This window comes from Lepeophtheirus salmonis, chromosome 5 (assembly GCF_016086655.4).
Source record: "Lepeophtheirus salmonis chromosome 5, UVic_Lsal_1.4, whole genome shotgun sequence".
Taxonomy (NCBI): domain Eukaryota; kingdom Metazoa; phylum Arthropoda; class Copepoda; order Siphonostomatoida; family Caligidae; genus Lepeophtheirus; species Lepeophtheirus salmonis.
In genome coordinates this window covers 41,924,721-41,948,222 of record NC_052135.2, presented here as the reverse complement: position 1 = coordinate 41,948,222, position 23,502 = coordinate 41,924,721, and the positions used below count along the sequence as shown (strand labels likewise).

The 23,502-nt window shown below is 32.5% G+C and overlaps 1 protein-coding gene and 2 long non-coding RNA genes across 3 annotated transcripts; 2 read left to right on the top strand and 1 right to left on the bottom strand.

Moving 5' to 3' along the window:
* Positions 1–6,637: 6,637 nt before the first annotated feature.
* On the top strand, positions 6,638–8,257 carry LOC139905468 (uncharacterized). Its single transcript, XR_011780240.1, has 3 exons — positions 6,638–6,906; positions 7,030–7,606; positions 7,662–8,257. It is a non-coding gene; the product is annotated as an uncharacterized lncRNA (long non-coding RNA).
* Positions 8,258–17,311: 9,054 nt separating this feature from the next.
* LOC139905582 (uncharacterized) lies at positions 17,312–18,410 on the bottom strand. The gene is made up of 3 exons (XR_011780458.1): positions 17,732–18,410; positions 17,540–17,678; positions 17,312–17,477 (listed from the first exon to the last, which is right to left on the bottom strand). It is a non-coding gene; the product is annotated as an uncharacterized lncRNA (long non-coding RNA).
* Positions 18,411–22,115: 3,705 nt separating this feature from the next.
* LOC121117228 (long-chain-fatty-acid--CoA ligase ACSBG2-like) lies at positions 22,116–23,068 on the top strand. Its single transcript, XM_071888678.1, has 2 exons — positions 22,116–22,377; positions 22,515–23,068. The coding sequence occupies exons 1-2, from the start codon at positions 22,266–22,268 to the stop codon at positions 22,928–22,930; spliced, it is 528 nt and encodes a 175-aa protein (XP_071744779.1). The 5' UTR covers positions 22,116–22,265; the 3' UTR covers positions 22,931–23,068.
* The last annotated feature ends 434 nt before the right edge of the window (positions 23,069–23,502 follow it).

Sequence of the window (23,502 nt, the reverse complement as noted above, 5' to 3'; positions counted from 1 at the left end):
CCTTAAATATAAATGACGTCAAATTGATTTCCCCTATTTAAGTAATGAAAATCCAGCATTTCCATGGGTATCTCTAAAACACTTCTAGACTTCCGTGCACGCCTCCTGCAATTTTGTTTCTTTCCGTAAATTGCCATTTTGAAACATAATCTTCCATACTCAACAACTATCTCTATCAAAATGAAAAGTTTTTGTGATTTAAGATGTGTCTTTTATGTAGGAGTGAAAATGGCATGATAAATCAAATTTTGGAAGCACAAAAATGAGTAACGTAGTTTTTTCTATACCTAAATAAATAAAAAATATTTTAAATTATCAGACCTCTTTATTTTGACAGGGAGAGTTGTTTATGTGACCCACCTACACAGAGAAGTATAAAATCAAACAAATGGGGTGTCCCTAATTTGTACACGTAGATGACCCTCTATCAATGAAGAATCCTTAGTCATGTAATTATATTAAGTACCAATAGCGTTTACAAAAATTAAATGGACGGTATTTTGACACCAAGAAATATTTTTTCCCCTACAAATTGTAAATTAGAAACAAAGCTGGATTCAATCCAGACCTTCTAGTGTAAATAGATGGTAGATTATTTAATCTTGATCAATCATGATTGTGGATCAAATTCCAATTTGTCTTCAAAACATTAAGCACTGAGCTCATTTTGCATTCAGTAATGAAAACGAAATGAGCTATTCAAGCTGTCCGAAAGAATAACCGACATTGAATTATGACTAAAGACTAGAGATGGGATTTGTGTAAGAGTGCAAGGAGAAGGATGGAGCGAGACGTATAGCATTAATAGAGTTGGTTAGTTTGTGATAAAAAAACTACCTCTTAAAATTAGAAAAGGAAAAATAGTTGTTGTGTGTGCTCTTTCTTCTTGTTTGTTCGTTATTGAATAAGTCGTCGTGGTGTTGCCTTATCCGTCTGAAGGTTTTAATTCAGTAATACTTAGAGTTGAGTAATTTGTAATAAAAAAAGAGTGTGGAGAGAAGACGAGATCAAGACATTGATACACCTATATTAAGACCCTAGTTAGTATCAGTTGCCTTTTATATGATTTTGGAGGGAGAATATGAACTACTGATAAAAAGAGGAGAACCTTCAACATTTAAAATAGTATTATTGCAGGAAAGATATTATATTTGTATTTAAATTCATATATATAAATTTTATTATGCATTTTCAAAACAATTTACGACAAAGATAGGTGAGAATTCTTCTTTAGAGGGAGATATTAATACCCCCACAACTTAATAAATAATCATCATAAAGAAGAAAAAGCACACACACCAACCGTTTTTCCTTTTCTACTCGATATACTTAGCTTTTTCTTTAAACAGATCCCTTCTTTACTGAAGACATAAATCAAGGCCCAGACCATCAGAAAATAGCGAAAAGACGTAAAGGTCTGGGTTGCCGTATCCCTCAATAAGGTGAAGCTTCCATTGTTTTTGTTTTCATAAGAATGGAACTATCAATTCCAAGACGACGTAAATTGATGAGGTTTTGGAGCCTGTGGTAAAGCCTTGGTTCATTAAAAATACTAACAGTTAATAAAAATAAAGAGAATAATTGTCCAAGAATGGAATCAAATTCCGTGATTCATGTCAGTGAAGGAATGGACTGACATAATGGAGGAATACGTTAGAAAGACTTTCAAGCCTAGGATTAAGGCCAAGGGTGATTATTTTGTCATTTACTTGTTTATACAAAGTATAACAAATATATAAAGTCTCATTGTCTTACTCATTGTACTTTTTGAAAATCTTGATAAATTTGTGATTGGGAAAAATCGTTCACGATTCCCAGGGACACACTGTATACCTAATCGGTGCAACTCTATCAGACCAAAAGGGAGATAAACAAAGAAAAATAATGCCAGGAAATGCAGACCTCTTGATGCGTGGAAACTCCTTCAATACATGGAAAACGACCAGGACAGTCAAAAATAGAGATAGCTTTTAGTCAAAGATTGACTTCTCCTCACTGAATAACAATTTATGATGAAATCTATTAAAAAAACTTATTGGTTGATACAAGCACGAAAATCAGTGAAATTCCTTTTGATATATCAATATATAAAAAACAATATTCCCTTCTGAAAACTACCAATGGTACATCCATTCCATTGTCCGAAAGTGTACAGCTAAAAACTTCACGTAAACGACCGTATATTCCCTTGGACTTTTATCAGAGCAAGGGTGTTCCAACTGCTCGTTGGACAGAATTTCTTCGTACCTCCGTACTTTTCCTTACGTTTTAAATACATGGTCTACTCGCCAACAATGACACCTTTTATCCATTTTCAGAATACAGTAAGGATATTCAACATACATATGGAAAAATAATATTGTAGCAGACATATTATCAAGAATTCATATGGATTCATTACCTACTTCACCTTTGACTGACCTTGAGTATTTAGCTTTTACACAGAGCCCCTCAGTTCATATTCTAACTTTGAGACCAAGTATCTTTCTTTAGACTTTGAGAAGACTCATAGAACGTCGTATTATCCTCAGTCTAAAGGCTTAGTAAGACGTTTTCTTCTACAACTCAAATGTTCAATAAAATCACACCTTACTTCGTCACAATGAGTCGACAAACTTCCCTGGACACATCTAAAAATCTTCCCTCTTTGTCGTCGAAAATGCTTTATGGCAAACCCTTCTCGAATCTTGGTGCAATGATACATCCATCCATCATTTTGTAAAATCCCCAATTTTCCACATTGCCCGTAAAATATATACCTTTATATAAACTCTATCGTGTACACGCACGATGGATGTGGTAACGCCCTTTAAAAATAGTTTATTAAGTATCACGTAAAGTTTTTGAATATAAACTTCCATCCCCTGCTAAATTTATACAACAATTTGGCACATAAATGACAGATTACAAAAATCTTTAGCCGATGCCTTAGTGTAAAAAAAACAAAAAAACATGCTTAACGTCAAATTAAGTTTAGCATTTCATGTTCGAAATATATGTGTGCATGAAGCATGAGAAAGAATGAATTTGCTTGAGTTTCTAGCTTATTGTGTGAGATTTAAGGGTTCTAGCAATGAATTTTTTTTTGTTTTGTAAGTAAATTGTAAGCACCATTGACGTGCTAAGAAAACTTAATTGTTCAATGATGAACGAGCTGACATTTATTGGAACAGCGGGTTGAAAATATACAGCTTGACCACGTATTAAAAGTCAACCCGAACATCATATAAATATTTAATTGCACTTATGAAAGAAAATGAGCACTTGTATACTGATGACGTATTGATATAGTTGTAAAAAATATAACCTAAAATGCGTGCAAGATTTTTCTATTCGGCAATCTGAGCCGTGTTATCATTATTCTTTAACTTTTAAAGAGAGAACATATAAGTCTAAAGTAATCATTAGTACACGTGCTCATGAAATACGGAGAGTAACACTCATGATTTGGATTTTTGGGGGTTATTATTGCAGGTCCTTCTTAGACTCAGATTAAAATTGAGGATCGACATTGGAGATATTCATGTCAATGTCTTTGCTTGATTATGAGTGATCTTTGTGTTTAATTCTTACGCTCATATGTACTTGTAGCTAAGTTGATCTTCTCCCAAACATTCTTCAAATTTTTTCTCTCTCCTTTTTTTGTTACATACCAAAAGTGCTTAGAATTGAAAACTCTATCCATTGAGTTCCAACTTTTGTTGAGGTGAGTGAGAACAACCAAAATTGCAATTTGATTCCTCTTTTTTCATTCTATGAGCTCCTTGTTATCGATAATCTATATTAATATGGCAAAATAATTTTTTTCGGTGGAAAACTCATTTTGGAATGTGTGTTTAATATCTTAGACCTGTTTGACTACTTGATCTATGAAATAATAATCTATGAAGTAGTAACAAAACGTGTGTAGCTAAAGCTCACCTCGTAATATTAAAAAAATGATAGCACATACATATTTATATTACAAAATTTTTTTTTTCGTATATTCATCGACGTCTAATAACTAGTATAGAAATTTCAAAGAGTCCAAGGAGAGAGTGGGAGCGATAATTATGATACTACTGAATTAAGACCTTTGTTAAGATCAGCTGCCAGTTAGATATTTTTGGAGAGAGAAAAAATATTGCTACTCTAGGGAGGAGTTATATATTATAAAATTATGTTTAAACATAAATTTTATTATAGTTTTTTTCTTTTAAATTAACCAAAAATAGGCGGGAAAAATAACTTCGAGAGAAAGATGTTAACACCACGCAGATATATTAAAGAATAAACAAAAAAGAACGATATTACCAATCGTTTTTCCTTTTTTTCAATATAAAAATTATTGTTTTTTCTGCGTTTTGCTCATCTCTACTAATAAATCCAAGCTATACCTGGTACTTCTCCTATTAAATAATAAACAATGCCGATTCTCGTACCCATACCTATTGTAAATATATTGATATTATGTTGAAAATAGTCTGTTATTATGCAGCGTAACTTTACCTTAAAAATATATATCTTATCAAACTGTGATTAAGCATTATTATCTCTTCTCATCCCTTTTTTTCCTCAGCTCAAGTTTTTCATGGCGCAACCCCATGCCTCTGGTACCTCGAAAACTTGGCAACGAGTCTCCAATCTAACTATGAACTACTAATTCGAATTCACAGCAGTAGTAACTTTTATTTTTCTTTCTTTCCTTCAACTCAACTTTACCTTTACATTCTTCGCAATCCTAACTATAGATCTCCCTGTAGGACTCAAGGAAAAGAGTGGACTCTCAGTAGAAAAAGTGCATTTTTTTTCTTCACTTTGCTGACTAGCTTAAAATTGTCATCTGCCGTAAGATCTATTTTAAAGGTATTGGAGGTGATTTATGTATTTTGTGGGCTTAAGTAATTATTTACTTAATTAGCTAATAATTGTTATTTGCAATATATTTTTCATAATGGTAACATGTAGTGCAGTGTATTGTAATAATAGATAAAAAAAACTATCCGGGCTTATCGCCCATGAAAATTTTTAATTTTGAAAGAAACATTAATAGAAGGAAGTTGTGGATCAATGCTATCAAACGTGCTAATCGGACTCCAACCAAAGGCTCAAGAGTTTGTCAAGTAATACTATCAATTATTATTTACTACGCGAGGTATGTTAAAATCAAATCAATAAGTTATTTTAAAAGGATGTTAAGGGCTTTTTATTTTAACTTTTCGTACTTAAATTATTTGCTTAAGCTCATTTTAAGAATAATATTACAGAGAATGTCTCCAGAAGGATGGCGGAGTTTAGATTTAAAAAAACCAATGCCCTCTGTTATCGAAACTTTTTATTTGGGAATCTATCTCATGTATTCAAACGTTCATTTGCCAAAAGGAATTCACAAAAAAATTTTCTTTGCTTAAGATTGAGAGTGACAATGATAATTTAAAGGATAAAAATCTTTAAATAATTATCAAAATAATTCTTTTAATTTAAAAATAATTCTTCTAAGTCAAAAATACAACTTATTGTTCGTTCCTATAGTACATATATTCCTGAACATTGTCCACTCTCCGTGCATATTATAATTTTTTGTGCTCACCGAAATCGTAGATAAGAAACTTATTTCTTCTCCTTATATTTATGTAGTTGTTGTTGATTTTTGTCGATCCGCTATTTTCCTTAATCCTTTAGTTAGATATCCCTGCCTTTTAGCTATTAATAATGATGAAAATCCAGTGAAAAATGGGCATGTTAAAAAAAAAAAAGAAACCGAAAATCAACATGGTAACATGTTCAATCAGGTCTTCTATATAATTGAGTACATCTACTCATGAATTAAATAATTGTGACAACTGCTAAGGAAAAGAAAATTCATCACTGCTTATTTATTATTATAATCTACTGTATACTAACTTGTAGATTTTTGAGAGGGCGAGAGGATATTTCTATTGTCTTTAATTCGGCTTTAAAAACTTTTCAGCTATAATTTATCACCCAAAAACACAACTACATAGTAGACGCTTCATTAAAAAAAATATTAAAAAAACCAACACCTCATAAATATTGTTAATGCGTATAATGTATAATGATAACCTGTTCAAAAGAAAACCTTTTCTGTATATATATTTTTCTAATTTTTGCTATCCTTTAGTATGTCCAAACCTGAATATTATTTTTAATATTTAAATAAAAATTGCCATATGTTGTTTAATAGTTTTTGTATAAAAATAATAGTTAATTGCCATGACAATGATACTATCGTTCTAGATAGATTTGTAACAAGGTTTTTTTGTTAAAGACGGGAGTTAATTATCTTTCGATTTTTTGAGTTGATTATATTTACTATGTACCAACCTGTTTCTTTGTTACAATTATTCCTATTCCTATTATTGTTTGGATTTGAGATCCTAAGGAATGCAAAAAACATAATTTCATGACCCTTCAGAAATAAACCATCTTTTTAACTGGCTGATCATCTTTTTTTTAGTTTAATCATTGTTATGTAAATACAATACATATAAATTTAAAAATTGAAGATTGCCCTCTTTGCATAATTGCAATCTGAAGAGATTTTTTTTATTTCCAAAGCTATTCCAAAGTGTCCTTCTCTCCTCCTTTCTATCCCAAATCTAACAGGTAGGATGAAAGAGAGGTAAGAGTCGTCAATGATCTCAAGCAGAAAAATCCTGGAACATCACTAGATGAACTCCTCTTCATATATCGCTCTACTCCTCTGTCGTGCAGCAGCTCACCTGTACAACTCCTATTTTAAAAGCCAATGTGCATCCGTCTGGATGGATAACTCCATACCAATACCTCAGAATCTAAAGAAACCCATTAAGGAGCAATCTTATGTATGGTGAAAGAGATAAGACTCTCGTATGCCTAAGTGGCTCCCTCGCACTATGATGGAGAAAATGTGAACAAATTTACAGTGTAATTATTAACCAGCATATTAAAACATGTCACATCAATCAACTCCAACCTCGTCGGATGGTTGATGGGTGCCTTAGTTCATTTTTTTTTTTTTTTTTTTTGATTTTACTATAATTCACCAAGCCTCATCTGTCCACGTAAAGTCTACGCTTTGACTTGTAAGTTCATGAAGAGGAGCAGCCATCAATGACTGAATTGGCCGTTGAACTGGACGAGTCTGAGGAATGATTTGAGCTGGGAGGAGGTCGTCGAAGTTGGGAACTCTAGGAGGGATCGTACCAGTTCTGGATCTATCAACTTGCCTCCCTCAGATACTTTGAATCTCAGGTAGGAAGCCCATCACTTGCAATGACACACTTGTTTTTCTTGAGGCGCACTCCAACGGCACTGATTCGTTTGTAAAACAACCGAAGAGAGAAGAGTGGTCATGCATTGATCTTGAATATATTAGCAAGTCATCGATGTAAATTTTGACATTAAGTATGCCCCTAAAGAGTTTATCCTGGGATGCTTAAATGATCGCTGGGCCAAGTTTAAAGCAGTAGAAAAAATCTAGCTTTGTAAATAACTTCAACCCAGTAAGGTCTCCAAACAGTTTGCCCAGGTGAGGCAAGGAATGGAGGCAAGGAATGAAGATGTTTCTTGGTGAGTCGGGAGATGGTGTAGGTATAGTCTGCACAGATGCAAACGTTTCTGACAGGTTTGAGCACAGTGACTATAAGAGATGCCCATTCAGAGGATTCGATTTTTTCTAGCGTACCATGTTTGACCATGTGTAAAAGCTCTTTTTTGACCTTCTAGAGAGCGAGAAAGACAGCATGGGTAAGGGTTTTGCCTCGTCCTTGATGTGGATTGTTGCCTTTGCATGGTTGACAGTGTTAACTCCAGAGTCCAGGAAAATATTATTTAATTGAGTCTTGAGTCCCTTGAGGTCAGGTTTTACAGGTTGGACTTGATTGCAGAGGAATGAAGGTTTATGGAGGGAGACAAGGCCATGGTCTAGACATTCCTGCGATCCAAGGATATGCTGCTTGAAGTCTGTAATGAGGAAGGCAAGAGTTTTGAGGTCAGAACCCTTCAGACTGAGCGGAAGATAAACAGGGACACGGGTAGTAATTTTGCTACTACCAAACAAGGCAATATGACGGCTATATGTAGGGTCCGCTTTGTCCGGCACGACTCAAGTAGGGATTTTGTTGACGTTGTGTTATGTATTTCATATTTCCTTCCATGTTTTTATCTTCTTGTATATTCGTTTATGTATTAAAGTACTATGTTTTACGTATTATAAATAGTCTCGTATTTTGTAAATATATTAGAGTATAGTTAGAATACACATGATCTTATAAAAGTGGTTTACTCCTCCACGCATTTCTTCATCTCATCTCTCCCGGTCGTCCTAGACTCATTGGTTTAAACAATTGGAACCTCGTCACTTTCGTCAAGACGCAACATTGGCGACGAAGATGGGATCAGGATCACGTGACCTCCCTGCTGTGGGATCGTCGGCGAAGCTAGCCCTGTTGGAGTTGGGTAGCCCTTTTTCGTCGATAGGGAGAACGCTCGTTCGTCTACGGAAGGCGGAGCAATATGGACTGTGCCTCAGTTTGGGCCTCGTGGAGGAAGGAAGAGAACCTTGGTCACTTTCAAGAAGTGAAGTGTGTGTCCGGGTCAGGGACCACATAATTAAAAGTGGATTTAGTCCTACGCAATTTTGGTTCTCTACTGTTCCTACTCTCCCGTTCACATAATTGGTTGATGGATGTGCAACGGCCTCTATCCTGGATCATCCCGAGTTGGATGAGGGTACATCGAGCAAGATGTCTCCCAGGGACGAGCAGGGTGCTCGTGTCTCTGAAACTTCGATAAGGGTAAAGGTTATTTCTCCCAGGGACGAGCGGGGTGCTCGGGTCCTTAAAACCTCAATAAGGGTGAACGGTATGTCTCCCAGGGACGAGCAGGGTGCTCGGGTCCTTAAAACCTCTATGAGGAGTATTGTCCTCCTTTCTCCGGTGCGCGTGCTGAGAGCACGGCACGTCTATGGAGATAAAAATTTTATGTGCAAGAACAAACGGTTTGTCTGCGCCTGGACATGGATGGAGCGGATCTATAGGCTGCTGTTCATGGAGAGGAACCTGTATAAGCACCGTAATGGATTTGGTGCTTGGGGGGTGATGTTATGTATTTCATATTTCCTTCCATGTTTTTATCTTCTTGTATATTCGTTTATGTATTAAAGTACTATGTTTTACTTATTATAAATAGTCTCGTATTTTGTAAATATATTAGAGTATAGTTAGAATACACATGATCTTATAATAAGTGTAGTCTTATTCCTCCTCGCCATTTCTTCTTCCCATTTGTCTCTCGGTCATCCTGGATATCTCCTACTATAAATAAGATTGTGTCTCTCCCTCGTCAAGACACACCATTACCATTTCGAGTAAGAAGGTGCCGCATTTATTATCTAGCTTTGCTTTTACGAAAGCTCTCTTAGACCTGTTAAGGTGGTCAGGGCCCCACACTTGGATCATGTGTTTTCGATAGCCGGACATTGGGATCTAAGAGGAAGGTGAATCGAGTTACAAAACATACATTTTATAGTCTTTCTAGGAGGCTTCTGGGTGATAAGAGGTTCGTTGGCCGTCGAGTGCCCTTATAATTGGAGACTAGGACAGAACTTTCTTTTCCCATTTCTTGAGAGGGATCCTTTGTGTACTTGAGCGAATGTTCCAATTGAACTTTTTCGACAAGCTTGGAAAACTTCTTCTCAAACACGAACTCCCTCAGTTTAGGTGAAGTCGTGTACTTAAGAATTGGTGCAAATATCTAATCTTCTTCGCACGTGGCGTTGCATGTGGAGCAAGCCAATTTGCAAAATCGTCCATAGGCTCTCCTGAGAGTTGTCCTGGGTCGCTGAGCAATATCTCTCAAAAAGGGTCAGAGTTAAGGTCAACAATGTCGAAGAATTAGTGATTGTCATAGAAGCGGCAATGAAAGCCTGAAACGGCAAAAAAAAACTTTCTTGAAAAATTTGAGGATGACGATACCGTACTTGGCGAAGAAGCGGTCGGTGAGACGTTCCCCAGTGTCCAATAACGCGAAAATAAAAGAGTGACAAGTCTGTCCGACATATTGAACTACCCTTACTCACTCAACAACAATTACGATGTGACCGGTGCAAAAAGCTTTACAATGACCTGAGATATTATGACACCAAATTTTGTTTTTATCAGACGCCACTCTTTCTCGACCGATTGCTTTAAAGTCTCTATACTTCTCCGACCTCAATATCCTTGATTACAGTATCTGCTGGCAAATTGAAAGCAAGGGTGTAGACAACGTCACAGAAGTATAGAGACTTTAAAGCAATCGGTCGAGAAAGAGTGGCGATCAATGTCGAAGCATTACGTTGTCAATGTGTGAAAAGCGTTCTGGGATCGCGTGGAGCGTGTGATTGAGGCCTAAGATGCTCAAAATAATGTTCACTATTGAGTGATAAACAAGTTCCAATTAAAAAAAAAAATCTCTAGAATTTCATTTCAAGCCGCTAATTGTAATTAATTGTTCAATGTTCATTATGCTCCAAGACTTTCGGTCGGCCTTGTAGTCAGTTTGTCTTAAAAGATCATGGAAAATAGTCCACAATATTCTCTTCCTAACTCTTTGTTTGACTTCTCCACAGTGCCAATCAAAAGGTGATGAGTCCAAATACTAATATTATCACTTTATAAGGTATTTAATAGACTAAAATCACAACTGAAGTGTGTTATTATAAAATAAATATTACAAATATGTCCTGTTCATTAAAAATCTAAATTTGAGGCTTCCATAAAAAAAGAGTCATTAAAAAATTTCAAGAAACCCTTCCAGAATTTGAAATGCCCCCTTTGGATATAAGTCAGGTTACAGAACTGCCGAGAAGTTATATCTCAACATTTTTTTACATAAATAACAAAGCCCAATATTTCATAGATATAGTTCGCTCGATTATTAGATTTGTATTTAAATTTATAGAATGACCTGAGCTATTCAAAAACGTTAACCATACTTAAGAATCGTCATTTGTGTGACATAATTGGACCACAATGAAGTCCCCTACAATTAATTTATTAATTACTAATTTTTTCATTTGGATGATGAATTTTTACTTCTTAAATTCAAATTTGCGACGCCTTTCAAGGATTAATCAGAATAATTTGACGAATACAAGAGTTATCCGCTCACAAAAGCTTTAATAGTTAGTTTACCTACAATGATTATTTTCACATCATATATTTATGTTCTATTTGTCAATTTCTTCGTTGGAACTATAAAGATGATTAATTAAAATGAACAGTATAAACATATGGCTGAGTAAATGTTATATATCCCTATGTTCTGAAATATTTACTTGATTTTTCAAAATTATTTTCTAAGTGTTGGAATAACACTACAACTTATAAATACACGCTCTCAGAAGGTCCACTCCTTACTTTAGGCTCCTTAATAAAAAGCACAAAATGTATCATGGTATTATTCATAACTCATAGGGAATTGCGTGTCAAGATTTGTTTCACATCATTTTGGGTGCTTATGTAAGTTTTAATCATTTTTATTATTCCTCCAGGAGAGGGGGACTTTTAGATTCATTAGAGGCATTGGGTCAAAATTGGTTGTCTACTCCTGTTCTACTATATTCAAAACCTGATTCAACATTCGTGTTTGGTCAAAAAAAAAAAAAAAATACATCCGTAAGCTTGAGGTTTGTTAAGTTGTTACAAATATAAGACTTTGTTGGAGGATCGACATCAAAGTAATTCTAGCCAATGACCTTGTTTATTTTTGTTATCCCCCACCTCCCTTGGCACATCGTAGTTGATCTTTAAGAAACTAAGCTGCTCTTCTCAAAAACATTCTTCAAATAGTCAGGGTTACCATGTTGATTTTCGGTTTATTTTTGTAACATGCCTAAAATACACACTAATTCCATCACTAGGAATAAACCATATTTGAGACAATGTGCTACAATTTACATGGGAGGGGGATGAGGTGTGGTAGTGTGCTTCATCCTTAAAGGATTACGTAATGTATTCAACAAATGAATTTGAAATATACACAACAACATAAAATTTCTAAAAAAGTAAATAAAATTTGTTTTCCTTAAAACTACGTCATGCGATCAAAAATGACCACAATGTATTAAAGAAAATTCCCTGTGTATATGCAATTTTTCATGAGGCACGAATGATAGTTTTATACATTTTGCAAAAAAAAATAATTCTGGTATAAAAAAGGAAAGGCATTTGTTGTCATACCATTTATTAAAATGGTTGCAAGGGAATATTTCTTTTTTTTTTTCTAAAAAAAAGTAAAAGGCTCTGGAATTTTACTTTCTTAAAAAGCGAAATTATTTTGTATATAAATATTATTTAATAGTTTTAGTATACACCTTAACTTGTTTTTTATAAGTTGTAACAATAGTTAGTAATTTTTTATAAAAAATATTGAAGGAAAAAATATTTTTCAATCATATTATAGTTTTATTTGAACTTGTAGATATATTGTTAACGTTACGTAACAAAAAAAGCCTGACAGTGATTAAGTTATATTATATAATATAATATGGGGATATGTTCAAAATCGCATATTTTGTAATACGTAATTTTTTAATGACAACTCTTCTATCTACTAAAAAATATAGTATTTAAAATTAAATATAATTAAATTAAATTTTGAGTAACACATTCATTTTTTTAAGCCTAGCACAGTTTCGTGTTTAAGAAAGTTATTTGATTATAAAAATAAGGATCCACAAGGCCTACTTTTTTCATTAAAAAGCTAATCAAATAGGGGCAAGTATTTATTTCTCAAAAACACAAAAAAGTTCAACAATAAGAAACAAAATTCCAAAGTATAATTTTAATTTAAAAAAATAAAAAAGCATTCCCTTTATCTTTGCCCTGGACACTGCTTAGAGTAAAATGGGCCCTGAGTAACAATAATAGATTTAACGCAAGTAACTTCAAAATCTTATAAAAATAGTAACTTTGATGCTTGTATTGGAAAATGTTTTTTAATGGATTATTAATTCTTATTTTTATAAAAGTTATTTTTGATTATATAACTCGAGTGAATGAACCATTAAAAACAAAACTTTGACAAATGATAATTACATCATTTACAGGGATTGTTTTCTTAAACCCACCGTTAGTAAACTGGGAGGTTATAAACCCCGAGATTTATAAAAATATATATTATTCCTTTGAATCTACATTTTAAAGCCAACCCATTTTAGTATGCTCTTAAAACGTTCAGTCTGATTATATGCAATTCCTTATTTATCTTGATAATACCTTGTGTTTTAAAGTAATAGTTTTGCTGAAAAGTTGTTCCTTTTTTTTCCTTTAGATTTCTTGGATTTTTCATTTTTTTAATGCTAGAAATGAGCCTTGAGGTGAAAAAGAGTAGTTTAAAAAAATGTAATATTATAGCTATTATGCAATATAATACAAGCAACCTCATCAAAACTGATGGTTACTAATTTGATTCCCAAAATTTGTATAAAGTAATTAATATTTTGTAAAACTTTTCATCAAAGATAATAAAAAATTAAATCTTGTTGAAACCAAAACTTTATGTTGTTTTAAGTTATTTTAAAATATAAATTAATTTTTTGTCGGATGTCTTACGTATAGAATATTTAAAAAATATATAAAATTTTAATGACGTAATTATGATAATCATTTAATAGTCTATTATGTAATTAAATACGTTTCATTTTTTTGGTTTTTTTACGCAGTTGACGTACAGTTATTAGAAGAGCAGAGGTTATATAATTTTTTAAAGAGATATTTTCTTTTGAAAAGGAAAAAAAATCAACACAAATTTAACAGAAAAGTTGCAAGATATAATCGAATCTTTAAGTATATAAAAAGCTTGTAAACCGAACGCAAAATTAAACGGCGTTCCATAGAACGTGCGTTCAATGGACGGAACGCTGAACGGAACTGATTTTTTTTTTTAACGATGAATGCTAAAAATGAGATTTTAGCGTTCCGTTTCTTATGTTAATTAATAACTCTAAAAAGTACGTAATTGTTATTTATATCCCTTTTAGGCAGTAATAACATAATTTTTATTGTTCTCAATGAAGCTCATTCTCACACTCTTAATTATTTCAAAAGTACTTTACAGCGAAAAATAAAAAAACAAAGACAATTACAACATTTTTCGTATGGATTAAAGTACTTCACATTGAGTAGATATTATGCAAGGTTAATAAAAATACAAGGTTAGACCATCATGTAATCGGGCTTGCTGGAATGTTCAATCTGATGTATTGTACCTACTCCTGGGCAAGACAGGTAGATTTTGACAAAACACGCAAACACTCATAGCATATGACGTCAATATTGCTAGAATTTTCAATTTAATGTATCATAGCGACTGCTGCGCAAGAAAAACAAATGTTGACATACACGCAACCCCTCATTTACTATGACGTCTATATTAAAAGCGTGGTGGAAGACAAACATAATTCGTACACGCATTATGGTATAACCTTGTATTTCTATTAACCTTGATATTATGTTCAACGTTACTGGCTGCAATCAAGGTTAATAGTATTTCTATTATGACGGGGGGGTTTAGTTCAAAAAAACTACTTATTTTTATGAAAAATACACTAATCTTATATTCAAAAGTTTATATTTATATAATGACAGGCAATATTTCAAAGAGATATTATAGTCTATATTGTCTTAGAAATATAATTTATATATTTCCTAATTCTAAAAACGTGGAGGTGAATTTTGGCTACTTTAAGTAAAATTTGCAGTACCTCCAAAGGATTAATCAGAACCATTTGTTCATTGAAATGAACTATAATTTGTTGGAAAATGTATTCCATGTTTAATTTTGAGAAACCTTATTCTCGCTTCCTTTTCGGTTGACGAGCTACAAATATGTAATTTTATTACAATTACTCAATACTATTAAGAGCTGTTCATAAATCATAAGTTATATATAATAAATTATAATAATTAGTTATGACTTAATTCATCTATATTTACATACGGGATTAAGAGAAGATCGATATGATTGAATCACAACAGACATAGCTATTCTACTTCTGTGAAAATGAAATATTTTTATTTTTAGTTAGCTATTTGTGTTTTGAACTTTAGTTTGATTTACTTTTTTATGATTCCTATAGACATTTCAGACAAAAAAAAGCTTTGGCACCCCAGATATACATGAAAGCATTCTCGTTTTTCTACGTTCCATCTAATTTAGCAATCTCATATAGAGTATCTGACTTTTTTATACCTCAAAAACTGTAGAGCTTTATTTAACAAGCACGCTGTGCAAGCCTGGTACTACTTTATGATTGGAACATGAAACGGAACGAAAATAATGGCTGAACGATGAACGAAATTTTTTTTGAATGGAACGCCAAAATAGTGGACCACTTACAAGTCTGTATATAAAACAGATTTGTATATTGGGAACCACGTCCGAAAGTTTTTTGGTACTTTTTGCTTCCCTTTACTTTAATTTCGCACTTGGTATACATTTATTTAACCGCCCTTCCTCATAAACTATGTATATTATAGTTTTGTTCTCAATTTCAAATCTCTCTCTTTCTGCTTACGTACTTTGTACAAAGTCCTTACAATAAAATGGTGCCCGGTACTTTTGCCTTAAATTACTTGCTTTTTACAATTTAGCCTTAAACCCATTTTCCCTCATTGTATTTCATATATATTAAAATTAGATTTTTTGATTAAAAAATTGGAGCACGTTTACTAAAAATTACCATCATCACCCCTTTTAATTATTCTTCCTTTTTTTCTCCTCTCTCTTTCTATACTTTTTTTTCCTAGACTCAGCTAGATATTAATCCTACAGGAACATAATATATTAAAATGCATCATACAATACATAAATACATCACCATGATAATTATTAATATGATAATCTGGATCGTTCAAAGTACATCAACGGTCGTTACTATACTCATAATTCCCCATAGTCTCATTCTATTCGTTAATTTAGTAGAGGAAACATGCTTGCAGATATCTTCAATGCTCTTGCGTCCGAAGAAGCTGTGATTGGGTGGCTTCAAGCACGAGGAATCCTTCCATCGTTCGTGCGGTAGGAATTGTAAGGAAGTATTGTGAACAGGCATCCCCTGGTACAAGTGTTCTCGGGCATGCAGGAAAATATATTCAATAAAAAAAAAAAAACTTTTTTTGAAAAAAGTCACATTTCTTTTAAACATTCTATTATGATCATTTATCGTTGGTCAAAATTATCAACGGTTTCTATTACTGCAGACCAACCAGCCTTTCTAAACGTACAGTTGTAGATTTGTATAATTTTTTGAGTGTAATCTGTAAAAAAATATTTTGAAAACCATCCTGTAAGGTTAGGTGGGACTAGGCACGTTGATCGCCGAGTCCAAGTTCGGAAAATATCATCAAGGTAGGATCATGTCATAAGGTCAAGCAGGGGACTTTTTTTTTTTTTGGGGGGAGGTTGATAGATTGTGTCATAGTTATAGTTGATAATATTGTAGAGAAAAACGCGTGCGAGGAGACAGGGGGGAGAAAGACACATGGTATCATTGTTTAAAATACTGATGTGATTATGACTGATAATCACATCAGTATTTATCAGTTGCCTGCTTTATTATGATTTTTGAGGGTATAACGAAAGTATTTATTAGCAAAATGTTTAATGAAGATATACTACGTATAATTGACTTCGACGTTTTTTATCCGTTACAGTAGATTTGAAAACGTCACATTCCATGAAATTGTAATTCATTATGAACCTTATTCTCAGAATAATAGCTAATGGAACGACAAAGTAGAGTATTTGAAATATATTTGAAGCTCAAAGTTTAAAAAAGAAGGCTTTAATTAAATATAATCTACATACTAAAAAATAAACCATTAACATTTAAGTTAAATATACAAAATTAAACAATTAATATCATATAACTATTAATAATAATAAATCATAAATACAGAATATTGAAATAATAGATTGATCCAGATAATTTTTTCTTGTTCTAACATCGGAATTCAGTTAAATATGTCATAACTTTAGGTTGCAATACACAAGCGAGACGTGGAGTTTAATCAAAAAGATAATCACCCCTCTTCTTCATGTGGAAGTTGCTATGTACAATTGTGCACAGGATAGATATATCTCTACCGATGAGATCTAACTAATTATTAATAATAAAGTAAATGTCCAAATCATAAAATTTAGACAATAAATATACTAATAAAAAAATGTTATAAATAAATTCATCGTAAAGATTTAGAGCAATAGCTAATTATGTAGTAATGTCCGGCGATATTACTCCCTATTAAGAGCATCAAAAAAAGATTTTTCCCCGTTATTTAGGCATGCTTATATAACAACATACTATTATCATGATAGATATACACAATTGTTAATTATAATGCAACACCCAATGTAACTACCCTCGTTGTTGTGACAATTTAAACAGTTGTTTTTGCCTTTTATGAGTTTTCTGAACACCATTTCTTGGAGCCCATCAACCATAGCTAAGCCTTTAGTGATAAAAAAGTAATATTTATTGACTATGTAATATTGGAAAACCTAATTATCATACCCAAGTATTAAAGCGAAGTAAGTAGTCTCAGACAAAATAGTTGCAAACCATCCAAAGCTACTACCCCGTTGTTGTGACCATTTAAGCAGTTGTTTTTGCCCTTTACTGAGTTGTGTATCATAATTCTTGATATGTTTAGCTAAAATAGAATCATATTTTATGGTTAGATTTAAAAAAAAATTGAATACTTACTGTGAGATAGTACAAAATTCAGAGTTCCATCTCGATATTCGTAAATACTTTTTACTGATAACTTGATCATCATTTGGTGTGGATGACTCAAAACATTTTTATATGTATTTCTATATATGACATCAGTACCAACATCCTCCATTAATTTAATGATGGTTCCTCGGAAAGGGATATGTTTACCCTTGTATTTCTCCATAAATTTTTTGAACGTAGATGATTAGCAATGGATAATGTTATATTACATGCAATAACCATCGTTGTGAGATCAAAGTTAAAGTCTGACTTGATGTATTCACCGTTAAATTGATTTTATAGATGAATATCCATACTCTTGTTATGAGATGAGGATAATGAGTGGCGTGTAATTCTAGACAGGGGACTAAAGGCACATTTATATCGACAAATCCGACAAACCATCTGTTTCTCATCCGGTAAGTATTTTCCAAATTCCTGGGCCTCCATTTTCATAAATCCAGACAGAAGGCGACGTCATTTTGGGGATTTTATTCAGTTCTCTATCACCATCTCATATTATATTAATATTGAATAATAAAGGCGGGAATGATAACGTTCATGATTGATAGAAGAAGATGTATATTATTTAATCAATGATGCCATAAGTAATTCTTCTTTTCTCCTCGCACGCTTTTCTATTCTTACCAAAATTATCACCCTTAGTCATAGTTAAGGTTGAAGATCGAACAGCGGCTACTCCCTTCCCACTAAATTAATTTACTAATTTAATTTAAATATTAGCATATAAATAAAACTTTAATATATATATATATCAAAATTGTTATTTTATTTATATCAGTGTGGTGGAAGTGGTCGTTAAAAACATCTTGGGTTTATATTGAAAACATAAATTAGTATCATTCATTCTTAGCTACTTCATTGATTCATTCTCATTCAAATTAAAATTAGGAAAATAAAAATTGGAAGTATCTCATTCATTAATTTCCTATATCTATACTTTGCTATGTTACAGCATATTTAATATCTAGTGGAGTCAAGTGGAAAAATGTTCTTGGTATAGAAAGAGAGAGAGAAACAAAAAAAAGAAGAATAATTATAAAGAGAAAGAGTGGTGATGGTATATTTTAACAAACGTACCCAAAAATTGAAAGAAAAAATCAATTATGACAAAAAATAAACTATTACGACTTATAAACCTCATTTATTTATATATTAATGCGAAATATCCTTGAGGCAAAATGGCTTTAAGGTAAAATGTCCTGACCCAAAATTGTTTAAAGCAAAAGTATTTAAAATACCCAATAACTTAATTACAACTTCATATTTAGTTTATAGTCAATTTGTTGTCAGTAAAATCTGTTGGTGCAGTGGCTATGCCTCTTCTTGTTCTTGCATTATATTATAAAAATCATTTTTAAATTATCAACCATTGGAAACTATGGATATTTAATGCATTTTTCCAATTTATTTTGATCCTTCAAGGCAAAAATTACGATTGATCTAGTTATATCCGGTAAATTTCCAATTTCTAATCAATATAAATGTAAAAAATAAAATAAAAATAGAGCCATATTCGAATTTAGGATTCTAAAATTATGCTCAAACCATTGTTGTCATTCATTACAATTTATATAAATCCAACTGAAAATTTGATATTGAAATATCCTTAATACCAAGTGCGGCGAAAAATCTTTATACTTCGTTTTCGCTACATAAATCAACGTTTTTGTGTTCCTATCAAATATTAAAAACAAAACAAAAAATAAAATAATAATAAAAAAACTATATCTTTATGCCTTAGAAGCCGAGAAAATGCCATCTGAACGTGACCAACAAATTTCGGTGCACGCATTTTTGGGTGCTGGCAAGAAATCAAAGGAGATTGCTTAGTAGTTGGGATATCCAGGCCAACCGTCTATGCCTTTATAAAGTCGATGCGGGAGCACGCAAAGTACTTTGGCGTTTGAGACCGAATTGTCCGCAAGATCATCAAAAAGGGTGGGGGCAAGAACCTTGTGAGGGTGGATAGACCCCTCATAACACCACCCATGAAAAAGACCCATCTCCAACGTTATAAGGCTCTGCTGAATGACCTCAATAAGGCCAAGGTCAGTCAGCTTGTGATCTTCAGTGATGAGAAGACATGAACAGTGGACCCCGTGCGAATCCGCCAAAATAAAATAAAAATTATACTTTTATATTCGGTATTTGTCCTATGGGGAGGCTACCACAAAGCACACTGCATCTGTCATGTCCCTGGGCTTTTTAGCCTCATACGGCAAGGCCATTCCCCTCATATGGTTCCTGGTCGGGCACAGGCTCACAGGGAGACTACGTCCAGCCCTTGGAGGAGAAGGGTTACCATTGGTCCTGACCAATTACTCGGACATGAACGTGGTGTTCTAGCAGGATAGTGCGTCTGCACATACATCCAAAAAGGCGCAAAATTGATTGGACCTCAACTTGACCTTTCTGGCCAAAGAAAATGTGCCCCCTGCTCACCAGATGCCAACCCAATGGACTTCACTTTTTGGGTTCATATTGAGTCCAACAATCATTGCTACCAAGGGGGCTACATCGATGAATGGGAAAGCCAAGACATCATATTATTTATTTTTTTTAAAACTAGTTTTAAAACATACCTTATTACAACTGGTTACTGACTGAACTAAATCTTGATAAAGTTCTATATTGAAAGTGTAATTTTTTTTTCGCCGCACCTGGTATATGTATATTAAAATATCATCATGCCTGATAAATATCAATAACAATAAGGTTTAATTTATTTTGAAAGTAATAACACATTATAAAAAATTACAAGATCATTAAATTGTGTTGTTCATTCGAGAATATTTGTTCTATTTTTTTAAAAGCCTTATAAATATAAAATGGAATAATACAAAAAAAAAAAATCATGAACAAAGTGTATTCGTCAGCTAACGTTTTTTGCATGACAAGTAAGAAACAAAAAGATTTTTTTTAATCTTTCATTTAACTGGAGCACATATTTTCTTTTCTTGACGAAATAAAGACGAGACTACATATGACAAAGACTAGACGAAATGTAATCAAACAAAATGTGATAAAACAAGATCCAATTAACACTACTTCTGGTACAAGTTAAGATACCAAAGAATGTTTAATATACCTTAGAATCTTCATTTGATTTATGATCCTTAAAAGGTTGTTGATTATTAATCACAAAATATTATTGAAAGTTAGCTAAACATGAAGTTTTGGTAAAGTTTGAAAGCACAATGTCGAATGACAAAGAAAAAAAAGAAAAAATATAACTGTATTCTTAATACTTACTTCATAATAAAGAAAATGAATTATTATGTTTAAAGATTTAATCGTTTTTATAATAAAATAGATAACCCTTCATTTAAGGCTTATAGTCTCTCCAAACAAACTTTATAGAAAGAAAAGGACTATGAGTCACAAATTATTATTGAAGATTAGCTAACCAAAAAAATTGGAAAAGTTATCAACTACAATGTCCAATGACAAAACTATGTCTTATAGTACTGAAAAAATTTAGGATGCTTAGGAATATACAACAACCTTATCTGACGGATCTGTTATTATTCGACGTGAAAGAACTGATTCTCAGCTTTTGTCAGTACCTTCGTTTGTTACAAATCATTGTTTAATAGGTGGAAATCAAATAGCAATGTCAATAAAGCGCAATGGAGATTAGATGCGATGGACCTACAGTAATACTATAGAAAAATTCGATTAGCAGCCAAAGCTTTTATCAAATTAGGACTTGAACCATTTCACACAGTCAACATCTATAGCTTTAACTTCCCAGAATGGATGATTTCTAACTTGGGTCCTGTATTTGCTGGAGGGTTTGCAACTGGATTGTATCTTTCCAATTCAACATCTTTAAAAAGTTGTATTTATAGAAGAACATGGATTAACACGGAGAAACTATCAATCCTATGGAAGGAAGGACTGAAAATCGAAAAGGAGTAATAATATCTCACAATATGCTTACTTATGCAGCAGAATCGGCTGTAGAAAAACATGTTCGGACTAAAAAAATATCCATAGTTAAAAATTGCAGCCAGTGCTTTAGATATGTTGTTATGTGCTTTAGAGGTGAAATATATTTTGCAAATGAATCTGCACTAAAAGCTCTTTCTTAAACTCAAATAAATAAAACCAACTTGTCTTTTTGAGTACCGCGGGTTTACGAAAAATTGCAAGAGAGAATAACAGAAAAAATCAGCAAACTCAAAAAGTTATTACTAATATATTAAAAGATGGTGCCTTTATCTATAATACAACTGAGAATAAAAAAGTCATAAATAATCTAGGAAATCAAATTCTTTACAAAAAAATTACGGATTCATTGGGACTGGATTAATCACAAGAGTTCAGTTGTGGGGGGAGCTCCACTTATGCCAACAACTACTGATTTTTTTTAAAGTGTTGATATTGTTATCAAAGTAGATTATGGGTCCATTTTTCCATCAACCCAGGGAAATTTTGTAAAAAATTGAACGAAAAAGTGGATGGAGAATTTTGCATCAAAGGAAAATGTGTAATTATGGGATACTTATATAATGAAGAAGCAACCAAGGATTCATTCAATGAAGATGGACATTTTCATATAAGAGATTTAGGATTTGTCGATAAAGATATATTTTATTCAATAACAAGCAAGTTTTATAATTTTAAAAATTCTTTTATTTTCGTGAATAATTTTTGTCTATATATCAATTGAGACACTTTTAATTATGATTAACTTTGAATCTGGATATTTTTAGAATAATAAATTACTATACTTTAATTTTAGGTCGCAAAGAAAAACAACTCTTTATCACTGCTGGAGTTGAAAACATTGCTCCCATCCTAATTGAGGATAATATTAAGAACTTTCTTCCGGTTTTATCAAATGTTGTTGCTATATGCGATCTCAAAAAGTTCATAAGTGTGTTCCTTACTTTCAAAGTTAATAGTGATAAGAATGGACAACCATCGACGGAACTTTCCAATGTAGTAAAGGATTGGTGTCACTCTCTCAGTTATGAAGCTTCTACTGTCACTAATATAATTCGAGATAAACCACTTGAAGTGATAAGTGCAATTCAGAAGGGGATTGATAAGGCTAACAAAATAGCTGTATCTAACGCTGCAAAGGTTAAAAAATGGAGTTTGATTCCAAGGGAATTGAGTATGGATAATGGAGAAATGGGTCCCACCCTAAATTAAAGAAAAATGAGTTTTCAAAAATTAAATATAAAAAAATTGATAATTTATATTAATATTTAAGATTCCAAGAAGTTTTTTATTTCAAAACATTAAACCTGGATTCTTAAAAAAACATTTGTATTCATTATTACAGCAAATTAAACCATTATTATATGATATAAGACTATTACTCACACTTAAAGACCCCCACTTCAAATGTGTCTATTTTTTACCAACTATCACAAGTGTAGCGTCCTTATGTAATCACTGATTGTAGTGATTAATCCAACTTAGAATATATTTATTTACCAACCCTCGCAAAGTTTTACAGATTTTTGGTGTAAGTTTGGAATAGCATATGACAATTATTGGAGAGGGGAAATATATAACAACTTTTATATAAGCAAAAATCTTTTGAAAGGGCTTATTAAAACTGAAGGCTCTGATAACATTCAATTTTTGAAGTTAGTTTCCAATAAATGTTATAACGTCAATATAAAGTAAAACACCGGAATTGGACAACTTTAGTACTCAATATAGTCGGAGTTTGAAGCCAAATAGCGAAAAAACATTACCTCTGACCTCAAACTAAA